At 37.6% G+C, this 18925-nt stretch overlaps 1 protein-coding gene across 10 annotated transcripts in view; it reads right to left on the bottom strand.

The window, feature by feature from the left end:
• Positions 1–18378, bottom strand: part of ZC3H13 (zinc finger CCCH-type containing 13) — a 49206-nt gene extending 30828 nt beyond the window's left edge. For 2 of the 10 annotated variants that reach the window (XM_054192339.1, XM_054192347.1), the window contains exons 1-4: positions 18204–18378; positions 12003–12128; positions 11457–11566; positions 6104–6215 (exon numbers count right to left, since the gene is read on the bottom strand). In XM_054192339.1, the coding sequence (XP_054048314.1) occupies positions 6104–6215; positions 11457–11566; positions 12003–12119 (339 nt within the window). In that variant the 5' untranslated portion in view covers positions 12120–12128; positions 18204–18378. Of the gene's footprint in view, positions 1–6103; positions 6216–8748; positions 11333–11456; positions 11567–12002; positions 12129–14135; positions 14226–18203 lie in introns of those variants that run through there. The other 8 variants (XM_054192272.1, XM_054192302.1, XM_054192313.1 and 5 more) reach the window with 7 other exon arrangements.
• Between the last annotated feature and the right edge of the window lie 547 nt (positions 18379–18925).

Here is an 18925-nt window from a genome sequence, read left to right as displayed (position 1 = left end):
TTGCCCTGCTAAGATCCAGTAGTGAAGCTGCATAGTTGCATCATTGCCTCTGCTGATTGACATTCTCTAAATAATCTACCTGGGCTCGAGTGGAGTACAGGACAACATTTTTTCACTATTTGCCAAAAAAGAACATTCAAGCTTAGAAGTATCTCAGGTTAATCTATTTAGTAGGAAACCAGAAAGAGCAAATAATGAAAGTCTGTCCCATATCCCTTTTGTTCTCACCTCCCATAATGCCTTCTTTTGTCTTTTGGGGATTCTTCAGTGTTGGTATGTAGGAACCTTTGTTCATATGGCAAGAAAAGGATATGCCTGAGAATTTCACTAGCTATTGCTTATTGGGACTTAGACCTTGACTTAATTTAAATCCTTAACATCACTTTAGAAACACAGTACGGAAATAACATAACATTGTGGGTAGTCACTCCCAAGTGAGTAAAATTCAACTATTCCTTTTTATTCACTAACAATGTTAAAAACTTTTCTCTAGTTTAATGACGTAAACCATGACAGAACAAGTACTGCATTTATTTTACCTAGTGAACTAAAACAGATGCTTCAATGCACAGTTATCTTCAAGCCTCTCACCTCGACGCATTCAGCATATCATATTCAAAGCCTTAGAAGGTTTGGAAAAAACTGACCGGTTGCTACGTAACACAAAGGAACTTCACATTAAAGAACTAATTTGTATCATGTTTAACTTAAAGCAGCTTGTAGAATAAGGAAAACAACTATTTTTTTCTCCATTTCATGACAAGATCTCTAAAATGATGCACAAGATCCTCACCTATCAAGTCGTGTTTTTACCTGCATCAACTGCAGACAAATCAACATCAACTAAATCACCATCACAACATGCACTAAAGGCATTTCAATCTAAGAGCAAGAACTGTACTACGCTGCAAAGCAAGTTACTTTAAAAGAAAATTACACTGATGAGATCCGCAAATCTGTAACTTTATCAACAAGCCTCTCCTGCAAACATTCTTTTCTTTCTTAAGAGTATCTTAATTTTTCTAGACTGCCCTCCTTGAAGGCTGCACCTGTTCTATTAAACTGTGTACTTCTGCTATATTCGCCAACTAATCCCTACAACAAAAACAAACAAGAAACAAAATTTCTTAAATACAAATACTAGTTTCTATTAATTCAACAGTATTTGTTACTAGCAAGCTGAAATACGCATATTAGGATATCCTCTATATAGTGACTAAGTTGTGTACTTCTGCTACATACTCCAACTAATTTCTACAATACAAACAAACAAGAAAAAATTTCTTACATACAAATACTAGCTTCTATTAATTCAACACTATTTGTTACTAGCAAACTGAAATACGCATGTTAGGACATCCTCTAAATACTGATTTCAAAAAACTTCTCAAAGCAAATTCCACAAATAATTTGTCAGCAGACAATGTGCAGGTAACTCAGAATGCTTCAAGGCCAACTTAATATCCCATGTTAAAAATACTACACAACTTGTATGTATCTCGCCTACATCTCCAAACTTGCAACCAAACACGAGCATCTTGAAACAGCCTGTATTTTCTCCTTGCAGTGGGGAGATTCAGTAGCAGCACAATCACACTTCTACAGAAGAACTGAGAACAAGAACTTCTATGAAAGGAATTTTATTGAATTACTGAATATAGGGGAAGGGAACAGACAACTTTTATGCAAGCATGCTATTGTACAGGTCAGAACAAGTTGATCCGACTCCGTTCATACACTAAGTGACTTCAGCTTAGTTGTCAGGCAAAAAGGTTCTGGTAACATTGCATCTTAAAAAAAAACAAATCTCAATTAAGAAATTGAGTATATTTTCCTGGGGCACACAAATCAAGAATTTAAGTTATGATCGTGTAGAACACATACTTGAATTTTCTCATGGAAAAGTCTTCAATAAATTCCTTTTATTGTACTTGTTTCACTTACAATATATTTAATTCTCTCATACTACGGGGAATAAATATTTCCTTCATATCTTTATAGACCTTCTTGTACTTCACACAGATTTTTTTTCATCTTAATAAGTCAAGAATAAAATAAGTCAATCTCCTAAAGGCCAATAGCATGTCTTTTACTTGTACTTGAAGATGCCGTATCCACTTCAGCCACGCTTGTAAACTATTTCTCTGCAGACTCTGAAAAAATGCCATTTACTAGATGAGAAACAATCAACTTTCATAATAACATAACTCTTTACTAAAAAAATACTGTAGAATGTCCTACGAGTAAACAACAACTTAGTAGACTTTGTTTATGCTGTTCCCAGGTATGTGCTCACAGTTAAAACTATTTACATGTGTTGGGTAGATGATTATAGTTTAATGTTGATGTTCAGGAGAAATGCTACTTAAGAAAGGAAAAACAAATACAACATTACGGTTGAATTCTATGAGATCTTATTTAATTTAATGTCTACTTAAGTTGAAGTGCCACACCCCATAAGATACGATCAACACTCTACAGCATAAGACTTGATGTCTACTTGAATGAATTTCCCACTACAGCCCCAAGGTTTGGCCAAACACAAAAGGACTCATCCAGTTTGCAAAATATGCTTCTAGCCAAGAACTGTTGTTATTTTGCCAACACCAATGAAGAGAATACTTATAAACTCTTACAACCTACAATTCTTACAGGCTGAAGCTTCAGTTTCAGCCTCATGAGCACACGTACATCCAGCAACAATATAAACTAATTCAAAAGCACAGACACCTTTAAATCTAAAATAAGCTATCATGTATTACAGCTAGAATCTTTTGGACAAGCACAGTACTATTTTCTCTATGTCTAATACCTTTATAGTGTAAACTACTACCACACTACACCAACATACAAGAAAATGAATCTGAAGTTTCCCTGAAATGAACAGGTATTGTTTCCATTTCAGAGATGGAAGACAATGCTGTCTTCCATTTCCAGTGGAGATATTCAAAAGCCACAGCAACAAAAAGCACAGATATGAAACAAGAGATACACATTCTGTACAAAAACCTTTCCTAAATGTACATTCAGTTCTTCCCACTATTTCTCCCAGATCACACACCTCCCACGTAATATTTTAGGTAATACTTCACATACTGCAATGTAACTGCCTTATAGTATGGAGAAAAATTCAACATAAAAATTTCCAACTAAATACAGTAACAGCAGAAATCTTATCTAATTATTTGTATAATAATTGATACACTAACATACAGTGCTGGAATAATTCCGAACACAAATCTGAGAAACACAGAAACAACTGAGTTCAATGTAGTTGTCCACGTAACGCAGCATATTTTCTCTGAAAATAATAGCACACGATATGAAGAAATAATAAGGGATATATTCTATAAGTTATCCATATAGGAATTTTCTTCCTAAATACATACAGATTGTACTAGTTATCTTATGTCTCCAAAGAACACGAAATCTCTTCTAAAAAAATTCTATACTGCCTCAATTTTTTGTGGAACCTATTCAGGTTTTTGACTGTATCTTCTGGCAATCAGGTAGAATTGTCACATGTAATGTAAACAGCATTTCCCCTTGTCATTTTTGAATTCGCCACTCTTTCTACTGGGATAAAGCATAAGTATGACGCATCTAATTTACATTCTCTCAACATACATCATATGCATTCACCACGTGTCCTTTCTTCCCTCCAGTCTTTCTCCCCCCCTTGCCCACTTCAAAAAGACCTTTGACTATTTTCTTGCATACAGGTGATGACAACCAAACAGCATTTCAAATACAACTGGACCATGAATTTCTACAGCATAATATTGATCATTTTCTATTCCATTTTTATATACCTGAGTGTTTGCTTCTGCAACTGTGACTGCACTTTGATCGGATGATTTCATTGAGCTGTCCACAATAACTTCTTTTTCTATGGGATGGTTTCAGTTACTTTTAAAATATTCATTCATGATTTTTTGTTTTAAATAGTTCTTCATTGTGCATTACCTTGCACTTGCCAACACCAAGTTTCATCTGCCATTGTACTGCCAAAAACTATCTTCCCCAATCCCCGTAGCATTCCTCAGACTTTAGTCATCTCAACTACTGTTTTCATATCTTCTGCAAAGTTTGACATTTGGAATGTCCAACATTTTTTCCACTTCCTTAAAAAGTTATAGTTCTTTGTATGAAGAACCGCAGCATTCTCTGTAACTTCATCATTTGAAATTAATCTAAAATTCTGCCCTTAGCTGGCTTCCAAACCTGATAATATTATACCTGCTATTCTTTGACTATCTCTACGCCTCAAAAGCCTTGTTTCAAAAGGAGCTATTTAAGGGTTAACCTGTATCAGACAATTATCTCTCAGTCACTACTCTCTGTTAAAGTTTCAGGCTAGTAGACTGGTGAAGCCCAAATTTTGTCTGTAAGAACAGTGCTGCTCTTTTTTTTTTTTTTAAAAAAAAAAAAAAAAAAAAAACAACCAAAAAAACCAAAAAACACACTTAGAAACTTTTAATGGAACAAGCTACTTCTTGTTATTTCAAAACAAAGTTAAGATTTCTTATCCAGCTCTTCTGTTATTCCAAAAGCTTTAATAAGAGATGGAAACATCAGATATTAGAGCTCCACCATAACAGTAGCTCTAATGGTGGAGCAAGATTTTTGTTAGCAGTTCAGTCACTTCAGTCTTCTGTTCTTTTAGATATCCCGGTTCTTTGCAACGCAACTCTTGATGACTGTCTGTTCCAGAATATTTTCTTTGGATAGCCCATATTTTGAGAGTTGCCTCCAAGCAACTAACATAAAAGCTCAGTGGTTTCCTCAGCCTTCTGTTTTATGAGACTGAAGCAGAATATTTTTTTCTCTGCAGCATGCTTATCCTGTAAATACTTCTTTGGTACTTTAACAGATCCACTAATTCTCCGATACCTTCTTCCAGTTCACCTTTACTTGGGGTTTAGTTGTTTAAGAGTATCTTATTATTACATTAATAGAACACTATAAAAAATAATGTTAACTAACCGAAAGAATTACATCAAAATTAGAGTTGTACCAGGAGAGAAGTTACAGTAAAATTTTTGATAGCGGTTGGAAAAAAACTTTTCTCACCAACCATGTACTCAATAACTGAACAGTTTATTCAAACTATTAGAAAATAAAAGTAACACATTCAAGTAAAAGATTGAAAGTTTATGCAAATTTAACAGCAACTGAAAACATGATTGGAAGGTAAGCCAAGGTTAATTTAATGATAGCAGCTGCTGTTGATTTCTTTACACCTGACATAAAAATTCATTTTACACAGCAAGCAGGAACAGACCGAGAGGAAAAAAAAAAAAAAAAAAGAATGCTGTTAATACCTGCAGAAGCAAAACTGATTTTTTTTTTTTTTTTTTTACAAATAAAAGTTTTTTCTCATTATTCACATGAAGATGGTCTTAAAAAACATGACGAAGGAATACACTGGTGTTATTGTTACATAGTTGCGGGGTCACACTACCAACTTTGCCCCTATTTGTTTTTCACAACAGTGCAGGAACAGATAACAAATTAAAATTAAGTAAATTCTGATATTTGAGGGGTATAGGGTTGCAGAAAGATGATTAGAAAATGAGAACAATAATGAATGAATTTTTTGCAAAACCCAAATGTGAGCAGTTGGGATGGCTGATGAGTATGTAAGGAGGAAAGCAAAATCAACCAGCACAGCAGTAACTGCATGGCCTCATCAAAAGCAAATTCGGGATGAGCAACTGGAGTCAGGATGCATGTAAACAATGGATATGAGTAAGTGTTGGGGGAAAAATAGTGGATGATTGGAACAACAGTTAATACACTTTCTTGGTAATAATCAAAGAATCTGCACTGTTATTAAATACCTGTTTATCAGTATTTATAACATATTTTAGTTTGTGGGATTTATAAAATCTTTGGGAACCAAAAGACCAGAAAATACTATAAAATTGCAAAATAATACAACTTTTAAGACACTTCATAATAAAATATGCCACATGCTATGTACAAAATGATCAGTCCATTAAAACATTTTAAATATTACAAGTCAACATGATCAGGTTTCTAGGACACACGGCCCAATTGCTACTGAGGGATTCTGGAGTTCTACAAACTCCATTCTTACCCTAACAGGAGAGGATGATTCCTCTGTACTTCGTTTCTGTGGCTCTGCCTCAACGTCTTGACGTTTGTTCTTCATTCTTTCCCGAAGATCTCCAGTGGGTCTTTCTGGTGACCTGTATAATACAGAAACATAATATAACCAGTTCTATGGCATTATTTAAAGGAATACAAACTGTCTTTTAACTATTTTTATTAGTATATACAGAAAAATCTAAACCTCCCACCCAGAAGCAAAGTGGATGAATAAAAAAATATTCAGTTCTAATAAGGTTACGCATTCTAAACAAAAACAGAACATCAAGGAAGACGTGACTCTACGAAGAAAAATTACTTGTATGTATATATGGCATGACTTCGTTACTGCTCTAGATTAGCTTTAGGTGATACTATCCAGATCTTTTTCGGACCATGATGCACATCTGTTTCACAATCACTCCTACCAAGTCATTCAAGATATCTTTAGCTTTCTCCATATTCTAAGCTGTACTGATTTTAATATATTATACATATAATTGTATATATACTTTTAAAAAAATTAATGGAGAGTCAAACTACTGTCAACTGGCAATGACAGTCACATTGAAGGAGATCTGGATATGGATGAAGTCTGCAAGTGGAGACGGCCTGACCTAGGTGCTGTCCTCCATGACCTTGGTGAGACTGCCACACAAAAAAACCGTTGTTACAAGACCATGCACCAGAAATTCGCTCTTGGAGGCCTCCTCCATTTTCGATTTTGCAGTAACATAATTATTTAATTACAAAATATTGTATGAACTCCACTAGTCATGCAAACGTAAGGTATATTTTCTGTAAAAGGTATTACTGTGATGTGAAAAGGGAGGGGGAACATCCTACACAACTACGAGACATCTATATAATTTTCTCACCTCTTAGTATGGATTCAAAAGTTCATTTATCCCTTACGGGTTAAAAGAGAACAACCCTTGCATTTAAAGAAGTTCTTAAGCAAAGGGGATGTAGGAGCTGCTTCAAATGATCTTTCAGCTCAAGAAAACAAATTTTCTCTTCATATAAATCTGGCCTGATACTGAGATGGTCATTTTGTGATGGCTGTTAGCTGTAATTACAGATTCTTCTGTAAAATAGTTGTATGAAAGTACTGGATCTGTACCTATCTGTTTACACTAAAAAATCATAAGGAGATACTGATGCTGCCTTAGCTGATTAGATGAGTTTTATATAATATTTGAATAATGAAATTTGCATTTGCTTTGTTTTTCAGTCTGAATTAGGGTTTCCATTTAGAAAGTACTGTTTCTCCCATCCTTCCTCTGTCACGTAATACACAAAGGCTAAACAAATTATGCATATAAAAATCTAAATTGATATGATTTCATTTTCAACCTGTGCATACTTGAAAAACAGTAATTGGTTTCCACTTCCTCTTTTGCAATGTTATATATGTTTAATTCTTTAAACTGCGTCATAAGGTTAAGTGTCTTACGATCTAAGAATAAAAAGACCAATGACTGCTCTCATTTTTAAATGCATTTAATTATTCATGAAGTTGTAAATACAGGTCACACTAGATCAGAGGAAAGGTACAAAACAGTAGCATGCTGCTTCTTTTAGCACTAAGAAGGATCAAATAATACCCAGCATACAAACATAAACAAATTATCTCTTCTACATGCATTATTATACCATCTTTAAAGTGTCTGGCTTTAGCAAAGTTTATGATTCAAGGTATCTTTTTCTTTTCCCTCCCCTCATCTTAGAAAGATAATTCCTTTGCATTACCAAAACACTCTGAAGCATTCCAACCATCATCTACCTGAACAAATAAACTGTCTTTCAACATTAAAGGGGCAATTCAATGCCTTAATTTTTAATACATCAGCCATGGTACAAAGGATTTGGATTTGTGAAACTGAAAATTAATTTAAAAGGCAAAAAGGTTGTAGATAACTTACTAGCAACATTGTTTCTCAAGAGAAGTAATTTAAAAAAAACCCTGGTAGTTGGAGAGAGCAAGAGAACTTGCACTGAATGCAGCTCATGTACTTTCTAGAGACACACTTGATATTTTAACACTTTTTTTTTTTTTCTTAAGTTATATGCTGGAGTGAAAAAAAAAATATCCGAACCATTTCACCCTCAACAGGTGCCATTTTCAGTATGGGAGGGAAGAAAAAACTTACTTTGTTAAAAGATTATTCAAATCTACTTAAAAGATTACAAAATTTATCAAGAAACCACAGGAATGAAAAAAGCTATAGCTCCAGGGTTGGGGCTTGTTGGTGGGTTTTTGTTTGGTTTGGCGTTTGTTTTTTTCAGCTTTAGGAGAACACTGGAGCGAAGTCATGGTAACCATCCAACCCCTCCCCAAAAAACACCGTAACCATCCAAAAAATCTAATAAAAATCAGGTTGAAAAATCTGTCAAATTTTAAGAAATAACAACTCAGGAAGCTGTGACTGTTTTCAGATACTTTAGCTTAATGCACAGAAAAACAAGCTGGCATCCTAGCTGATTTATCTTGCAGGTGTACCACAATTTTCGTTTTTATACAACGGTTTCTTTTCTACCTAACTTTTTTTTTTCCCTTGCCCCTCCTCCAAAAGGGACCTTTGGTTATTCCAGGTAATGCGCACTGCTGAATTGTAACAGATATAATTTTACCTCTACAGTTTAAGATGATGCGGCTAGACTGCAACTTTCACCCAAAAGGCTCCACAGCATTATCCCTGTACACTGAAAGAAGAAAACTACCCAATGAAAAATTTCTCTTTAATGACTTAATATTTTGTGCTAGGCCCATCTTTTAAATAAGGCCTAAAATTCAGAATTTCATCATTTCAAATTTTAAGCAGTGCAGTTAAGTGATTTTAAACAGCATTACTTCCTGCAACAGTTCAGTTCTCCATATTCAGCGGCTTGGTTAGGAAATCCATGTTCATAACAGTGCCTCCATTTGCTTCCATACCTCCTACAGTGTCAGGAACACCTCCCACAGGCACACATTACAACACATCTGAGAATATCTGTGTGTCTATGTATGTGTGCATGTGTATAGGCAGATGACAACTATTAGTGTATAATGTACATATTATAATTGAAGTTTCCCATACAACAACATTTGAACCCTGCAAAATCCGTACGTTCTTACCTAGTATTACTGCTGGTTTGGTTTGGTTTTTATACCCAGAATGAAGAGGATCAGACAAGCTAGAAGGACGCCACAATGGCACAGATCCTGACAATAGTTTAAGAGAACCAGCAGGAAGCTGCCAGGCAACTAATCAACAATCTGTAGGCGGAGCAGGAGAGCAAAATTCCTTGTGGGACAGCGTGTTTACACACAGTTCTTTCCTTGTGGGCTTCTCCTTACTTCAGACGCCTGGAAGACTGGCAGGTCCACAACTGAATTCTTAATATCCTCATCAGGAAAGCTTTATATGTAAAAACATGCTAGGTTTTCTTTTTATAACAGCAAAATTAAAATTTGTGCTGCGAGAGGCAACATTAATGATGGAGTTCTAACAAAACTAGACTTTAGAGTCTTTTCCACACCTTACAGTCACATTTTCCTACTGTCTGGTGATGTGCTGAACAATGGGAAGCAGTACGGTCAGATAAAACCATTAACAATGAGATTTATTTAAGACAGGTATGAAATTGGAGGGCAAGACAGAAAGGCAGTAGGACATGCTTTGTCCTACCAAACTGCTTGCAAAGCAGACAAAAGACTTCTCCAGCAGGCCTGGCCCAACACACGCAGACATGCCGCCATTACATTATCCTAGACACTTTAGCAAAAGTACTGCTTGAACTGAACTGATGTGGAAGCAATATAAGCTTGACTTGCAAGAAGCCAATAAAATTGCATCCGAAACACTTGGATAACATTTGTAAAAATGTCTGTAATGATATATGGCATGAAAATGCCAACATTTTACTATGTACACAAACCAGTTTTTTCTGTGCCTGGCCAAGAGCAATCAGTAGAAAGTTCTGAAAACAGGAATGCTTTTTTCATTTGTCTGTTTTGATGTATGTGTGTGGGTGGATAAGAAGGGGCTTCCACCCCCATTTTATGTTTAAGAACACCTTTATTAAATGTTGAATTTATCAAACAAATAAACAGTAAGATCTGTCCTTTGACTTTTTCATATAGTCTTAGTAAAAAGAAAAAAGTTAGCAATAAGTAAATCAACATTATTCTTAAGTGTCAGGGGTGACAGTGAAGCAGAAACAAAGTTTTAATCATTAAAAGAAATGTGGCTTTTCTTCAAATCACCAGGCAACTACATACTGAGTGTTCCAAACACTGAAGTCAAGGAGAAAATGACATGCTAACAGTTTTTAAATTTAATTTCTACCAGTAAATCACTCCTTTTTCCCCATTTGGAACATTCAGTACAGAACAGAGTGAAGTCTTTTACACACTGAAAGAAACATTAAACTCAGTGATATAATTTGTATCCCAGCTGCTACCACCTTAGAAGCAATGGAAGATCAAACAAGCAAAGTCAAGATCATCCTGAGAGTATGCCACAGGAACAGGAAAACAGAACCCTAACCTCATGCCAACCTTCCTGTTGTTGTTTTACATGTTGATGCTTCAGTGTGCCCATCCGTAATCTAGAGGTAATATTGACATTACTGCAGCACTATGAAGCACGGTTGTTTGCAAAAAACTTACTGCCACATTCACTTTCAGTTCAGTAAGATGTTATGCCACACAAAGGACAGTTGAAAAAAAATTTTAAATTACAGTAACATATGAAGAGGCAGATAATAAAAAATATTCTCTTCTGAAAATTGAAGTAACTTTTTGGATCTCTTCCTACGATACAGGATATTTGTTCTATACCTGACAAATAAAGTCACAAAACTACATTTTGAAGAGAAATGTTTTCTCCCAACAGGAGAGAAAGGACAGACACTTTATTCATGAAACAACATAATGAAGGCAGGAGAGATGCAAATATGTGAGTACTGCTATAAGTAGTTGCAAAACGGCATTTTAGTAAAGGAGAGAAAGGCATATGAGAAGCTGCAGTGACACTACGCCCAAAAAAAAAGAAGTATTAAGGTACTTGAACTTCCCATTTCAGGTAATAAAAGAAGTTAATCTGCATCCAGTGGACTCCATTCATTTTTTAAAGCCACATACACACACAAAAAAAGGGAAAACCCACTGTAAGTTGCCAAATTAATTGTTTTGAGCAGCTTTACAATGCAATCGGTTATCAATAAAACATACCATTAGGCACACCACAGCATTTCACTTTTTTAAAAAAACAAAAAACAAAAAACAGAAGACATAGTTGCAAAAGCTATTTTCCTACAGCATGTGAAGAATTCAAAGTGAGTTCTTGATTTACCTTCTATAACTGCTGCTATAGCCTTTACCTCGTGGTGAAGGGCCATGTACGAATCTACATGTGTTCCCATAGAGGCAGTTGCCAGTCTTCAGCCAGTTACGGCACTGTGTCTAAGAGACAGACATTACTGGGTGAATTTCACACTCATTTCTGGAAATACCATTGGTGTGAGTGTGGCAGAACAAACAAATGACTCCACATTAACTCCCATTTATCTGTAATTTCTGTCCACCAGTAATATAAGTAACTAAAAAAAATAATCAACAATGAGCATCAGGTCTGGCAGAGAAAAATTTAAGTTGGTGGAAATACTATTAATATGTACAGAACTACTGCTCTTCTCCAGAAGCTGGGACAACACACGTTATTTGAAAATTCTAGTAATAGTATGTTCAACATCCAAGCGTTAAGGAGTTCTTTTCACCTTTACTAACATCAGTGACATATGAGTATTTGGTACTTGTGAGCTACTCTTTCCCACCACCTAAATCCTGAAAAAGAAGATGCTGGGGTGGGGAGGAAAAGAAGAACACTTTTACAACTCACCTCTGCAGTACTTCCAGTGCTGGGTCCAAGCCTTTCAAACACACTGGGTCTTCGGGATGTGCTATCGGATATGGTCTTGGTATTTTCCACTGTGACCTTCCTTCTAATTTTTGACATTTTGTACTACTTCAACCAAAAAAAAAAGCAAAACTGTAAAATCCTTCAGTTTGGGGCTATTGACACTGAACTCATATGAATAAAATAGTATGATACACGTTGTAAGAGTTGCTGCAGAGGTGATGAAGAAAGAAAAAGAAGTCATAAATGAGTGAAATGTATCTAATAACGAGGAATGCCTCTGATTTGAACTAGTCAGCTGAACACCAGTAATGATAATTGTTCATTTTATTTTATGGCCTGCTTTGGATTCTTCAGCTTCCCTTTGGGAAAGATCATATGATATGTTATTCATCTAGGTAGCAAACACCACACAGAACAGATGCTTTCCTTTGTCATGTATTTTTTTGTTCATCAACTCAAGTGACTTCAAGTGAAAAGAACTTTTAATGTTACTTCACCAGTCTCTCAGAAACAGGTTCTGACCATTAAAAACGGCTCCCATTTTCAGAAACAAATCTCAAAAAATGGGCGCTCCATTTTTCCCCCCCCATTTGTTGTGACAACCTACTGAAAACCACCTTGATATCATCCACAGTCTGTGTTTGTTACTAGTTTGTATTCTACAACTATTTGGAATCACCTAAGATTAGGGGAAAAAAAAGCACACACCCCAACAGTCATACGCTTCTTAAGCTTCTCAAGTAACTTTCTTTCATTAGGAAAAACAGATTTTTGAAGCAAATACTGCAGAAATTTGCTAAATAAGAAGTCATAATTTATCTTACCTGAGAAAGGAAGGAGTTATGAAATACAGAAAGAAAAACCTTTTTTTTTTTTTTTAAAAAAAAAAAGGAGGATAATATTGAGCACTAGAGACAGGTTGTAGAAAAAGGGTAAAATAGGCTCCAAAAACCATTGTCCATTCTGTAAGTGCTACTTGATCTACACAGAAATAAAATCAATTTGGGAAAATCTGCCAGTTGTTGGACGATTTATATATAGCTCAAAAAAACCACCTCTTTGTTGTATTGCAAAGTGTCATCATTCTAGAGCTTGTTAACCAGTACAAAATGGTTGGTCGAACACTAATCTCCTAACCTTCTGCTCCTATCCACATGTCACTGCTTTTACAACACAAATACTTAGGCTAATTTCTCAAACACAAACAAGTTAGAAATGACAAAAAGCTCATCCATACAGTCAGGACAATACAAATTAAAACTAACACCCACCAAATTGGATTAATACAAATTTTCACTGATCTGATCAGCAATATTCAGATTGTAAGGTTCCACTCTACAGCAAAAAAAATTTATAATGTATAAAAGTGGACAAGTGTACATAAAACGTAGTACTGCTGCAACCTGTATTTTTCACTTGGCACTGATAATACTCGGGTTTCTTCCCTTGTACCCTGGTGAAGCTCCGTTATCTGAATCCTATGGTTACTTCAATGACACAAGATGTCCCTAGAAGTCTGACACCTGTGCACTTTCTACAAACAAAACTGTGCAGAAGTTCTTGCTAAGCACTTTAGCTCCTTTATAAACAAGCTTATGCTATGTACTCAAGAGATTTCTCAGCTCAGCTCTAGTGGCTACTTCTCCAAGCCTTTGATTATCTGAAGAATTTTATCTCACAAGTAAGGTTCAGGTAACTGAGACATTAGCCAAGATGCTCAGAGAGGGTAGAAGTTAACCATGTGGTGTATACCAGACATTAAAAACAATGGTTAACACCTATTAGTGGAAGCAGACAGTGAGATAGTAGAATTTGCCAGTAGTAGGAAATTATTTGTGTTAGTAAAAACTGTGGAGAACATAGATTTCCAGAAAGATCTAATTGAGTTAGAAAATTGAGTAATACAACAGCAGATGAAATGCAAATAAATATAATGTAATGCACACAAGGAGAAATGGTTTTATTTAAATACTTGATGAGTTCAAATTAGTCCAGTCTTCTGAGAAAAATAATTAGGAGTCATTGTGGACAGCTCAATGTGCAGCAGTAGTTATAAAGTCTGACAGGATAAACCATTAAAGTTAGAAAGCAAAACAATACCACATATCTCACCTAGCTGAGCACCCTTCCATTTCAGGATTGTTTCCCACTGTATTTCAGCAAAAAACCCACTGAATTTGTAAGGTTTCATGCAGCTACACCCTTTAATAGAGGATATAAAAATCAACTGACGTATGTAAAAGCATTTTTAATAAGATGATCACATACCAAATACTGAATTTGGTTTAAATATTTACAGTAAAAAGAGTCATATCTGAAATTAAAAGGGTTAGAAGAACGGCACTGTCAATGGCGTAGGGAGAGGGTTCAACACATGAAGGACAGATAAAATGAGTGCATCTAATACATAACTACAGTACATATTGACATGATAGGAGTATATAAATACCAAAAATTTACATTAATTTTGCCTCCCAATTTGAATGTCCTTTTATTTTCAATGAAACAGAGGCAAAACATCTTTTTTTTTAAACGTTACTTTTTACCCAGCAAATAGTAACTTGTTGGAATTAGCTTCTATAGGAAGTTATGATGATGACTAAGCTTAAAAGGACAGTTATAAACTTGGAGAGGATGAAGGAGGTAACATCATCATAACTGAACTGGAATTTCATTCCAACTACCTACTTCACTATTTTTGGCTGATAATTTCCCACAAGGAAATTAAAAGAACACCATCCAACCCTGAATCTTCTTAAGTTTGTAAAACCCCCTATTTTTAAATAAAACAAAAACTTGTAAGGTGAGAAGAAAAACCTTATTATTATTTCAGGTAGTATTCTGTCAATTCTATCTTTACGTTCTGGCCTGTACCCACTGGATTGCAATCAAAAACAGATAGCTTATTAACAGAAGAGATATTTCATAAGAAATTATTCTAAGCAAACAAAACCAGCATGCTGTGACTGCACAGCATACTATTTTCTGTATGCATGTATTATCACATGAGGGTCTCACTCCTGCAATCAGAATTGCATGAGATTTCACTGTTAAGTGAATATAGCTATTATACAGGCTGCAGGATTACAGTCCAGACACATTATCCAGAAGCAAACTGAGGAATTTCCACTACGTCAAACAGTACGTTTAAGAGACTGTATCTGAAAATGCAGTCACTCCCATTTTCATTCTTCAAAGACCAAGCAAGTTGGAAAAGTGAAGAGACTATTAAAACAATATTGTAGTTGAAATCTCAGATGCATAACGGCAGTTTTATATTAATGACAAGGTTCCTTGCTTATAAACAAGTACTGTGAGGGGAAAAGAAATAAAATATCTAAGTGAAATGTTTCATTTCCAAATTTTTCAGACTACACATTAATGGATAATCAAGAACAATTTAAAAGGAAAATCCCATAAAAATTCCCATAACTTGCTCAACTCTCCCACATCTTCATCTTACATTGCTTTACCCTTGATGATCACAGTCCTGCTATCAATCCCAAAATGATGCACAGTGCTTTCCATCAAACTCCTGCGCCTCTGAATTACCTTCTCCTTATCAAACACTCACGTGGATTAGACAGTGCTGAGTACCAGTGTGGACTGAGCCTTAAGCATTCACATTTTGACATTTCAAATAATTACAATGATTATTTTTTTTTAAAAAAAAGTTTCTAAGTAGAAAATTATGTACTTCTCTATTTGAGGTACAGTACATTGCATGGCTAAATCTACTTAGAGGCACTGTAAGTGTCTGCAACTTCTGAAACACCTTACTACAACTAGGTGAAATTAACTTTATGCTCCTAAAGTAAATTCTATAGCTAAGGTTTTACATATAAAGTACCATTTTCCCATACATAACTAAGATCCATAGGAATCTTTAATAATAAATTAGAAATATTTTAACACTATGATAACTTACTCACAGATGCATCTATGTTCTTCTTTAAATAAAGTAACTTTTCCAGGGCGAAAGACAATCTGTTAATGACATTAATTATACTACCATTTGAAGTAAAATATATCTCAGAGTGTTACTTCATGAATAAATCTAAAACATAGACAGACTTGAGAGAAACAAGTATACCTAGTGGGCACTAACCAAAGAACTGAAATCAATGAAGCATGATATGATTGACACAATATTCAGTAGTTCTGTAGTTTTATCATCAGTGCTCCTACATTTTGATGTCAGGCATGCTAACATTTTTCTTCAATAGAAGTATGATATTACATAAAATACGATCAAGAGAAACACATCTGAAACACCTGCTCTTCTGTAAGAAAAGTCTAATTCAGTCCCCTGCAAAAATTAATCCTGCTTCTACAGGAAAACTAGAAACTGAGATGTAACAGAACAAAAGCAAAGTTCACAAAAAAACTGTAAGGCGATAAAATCTCTTTAAGAAATCCAAGCCATCACTAACAAGCATGTATATGTCTGTGCATGCATACGTGCACACCACGCACAAGCTAAATATTACATCACTTAAGAAAATCCTACCTGTGAAGTGATAAATGATATGCCATTTAAAATAACGAACAAAATTTTCATTTTAAAATCCTACAGAAGTTCAGATACAAACTGATTATAACACTCTAGGATAAACTAAATACCTGTTGACAGCTAAATAACAGCTTAGAAAGAAGAAAACATCAGTGCTCCCCTTCACTTTTACAAATGAAAAGCTTTTACCTGAAACAGTTTTGTTTCTGATTACAATGTTAATGGTTCCATGTCACAATACTAACAGAATAGCAATATCTGAAGGAGTTCCGCAGGTTTACTACCTAAATATAATGCTAAAAATAGTAAAACTTGTTAACCAACTTTCAAAATAATAGTCAAATACTAGTTGCACATTTATGCGATGTCAGTCTAGCACTCTTCAACTCACACAAAGAAGCCTGTTTGACAGAAAACTAAAAATTATTCCAAACTTACTTTAGCAACTCCATGCTGTTAAGCCATCACCATGTTAACTTGAACCTATCCCTCTAATTTAACATACAGTATTTCCGCATTAGTAGTAATAAGCGACTGCTAATTACGTTTTCAAAAGTATAAAGTCATGGTTGGTTTTCTACATGTAAATTAGTAAATTTAAAAAATCAGGCCCTAGTATCACTGAAGAAAGTACACAGTATTCCACTTCTTGTCTAATAAAGTCCTCATACTCAAAGAAGATGTTTTACCAGACTATGGGACAGTCTATGCAGAGTGGTGCAAACAGATCCAAGCTCGCTCAGCTTTCATATCAAGTTTGTTGGATACCTGCTATCTCCAATCTGTAAATTGGATCATCACATTAGCATGCTGTCACACTCTGGCAAACATGCTGAGAAGTGGGGTGTACTATCTTGAGCACGGCCACGTACAGCCACATTTCTATAGTTTTCAGGTACATTCAGTTCATGGGTTCAGTCTGTCCACTCCTGTCTGCACAGAGGCACCCCAAGTGTTTCACCACCAGATCAAGACCCCACAAGGTGCTGGTCGCTAACCCACTATGTCACAACCTGTCTGTCAAACAGTCTTGTAGAAGGTCAACAAGAAATCAATGGCGGAGGGAGAATCCATTAGAGGAGTCAAAGGTGAGGACGTAAGCAGACCATTGATAACGCTAACTCAACAGGCCTGGCCTACGAGTTCTGGAAGGGATGGGAGTTAGCTGTAGCCGCTATCTAAAGAAATGTGATGAGTGAATTTATAGGAGCGAAATTAGTAGTCCCTCCAAGCGCATAAAGCAGAAACTGTTTCACTGCCAGAAAGTGGGAAAAGAGCCCCATTGAAGAGGAAACAACACGCCCCACGAACAGGGGAGATCCAGCCAGGGGGGAGGCGGGCTCCAGCACGCTCCCTGACTGACGGAACCGCTTCCCGACCGAGCAGCCGACGGCCGCCACCGCCAGGCACGAACCCGCGCCCCCAGGCCTCAACTCCCTCTCGGGGAGCGCCTCCCTGGCCTCGCACCGGCCCGGGCCGCCCACGCGGGCGCGATCGCGGCCCTTTCCCGCGGCGCAGCTCCGAAGGCCGCAGAGCTCCGTCGCCCCCGGTACTCCGAGACAGGGTGAGGCGGGGAGGGGGAAGAAGGGGGCCGAGGGCCCTCCCCGCCTCCTCCCCTCACACCCTCCCCCCACCCTCCGCACCCCCGGCCGCTCCTCCGCACTCACCTGCTCCTTCCGCTGCCGCGCCGCTCCCCGCCGCCTCCTCCGCCGCCGCCCGGGGCGGAGAGGGTGGGAGGGGGCGAGGGGGGAGTCCGTCCTCCCGGGCCTGAGCGCGGAGCGACACGGAGAGGAAGACGAGGAGCGCCGACCGCTCCCCCCGCCCGGCGCCGCCGCCGCCCGCCGCTCCCGCCCTGCCCCCGCGCGCCGGGGCCGCTGGGTAACGGCCGCCACTGCCGCCGCCGCGCGCGCCCCTTCCCGGCGGCCCCTCGCGCCGCCCGCCGCGCCGCGCCGCGCCGGTGATGACGTAGGGGGCGGGCCGAGCGGAAGCGGCAGCGCCGCCATGTTGGGGAGGGCCTGCGCGGCGGGCGGAAGGAGGTTGGCTTGCCTCCGCCTCCCCAGGGCCGCCGCAGGGGGCCTCGGTCTGGGCGGCTCCTGGCGGAGGAGGCGTCTCCCCGCAGCTTTGGGCTTTTCCCCGGAGTCCGTGGGTGTTTCGGTACGGTTTCTCGGCCCGGGCTGATCGGGGTTGTGGGGATGATGAACAGCGTGGTCCAAAAAAAGAATCACGGCATTTGGCCTCGTGGGGGATCTTCTTGGCAGGGGTGCCATGGGATAAAGCACTGGAGGGGAGAGGGGTGCAAGGAGTCATAGAATCATAGAATGTGTTGGGTTGGGAGGGACCTTTAAAGGTCATCTAGTCCAACCCCCCTGCAGTAAGCAGGGACATCTTC

Source organism: Rissa tridactyla, chromosome 1, assembly GCF_028500815.1.
Source record: "Rissa tridactyla isolate bRisTri1 chromosome 1, bRisTri1.patW.cur.20221130, whole genome shotgun sequence".
Taxonomy (NCBI): domain Eukaryota; kingdom Metazoa; phylum Chordata; class Aves; order Charadriiformes; family Laridae; genus Rissa; species Rissa tridactyla.
Note: the sequence above shows the minus strand (reverse complement) of the source record. Positions and strands in the feature narration are given on the sequence as shown.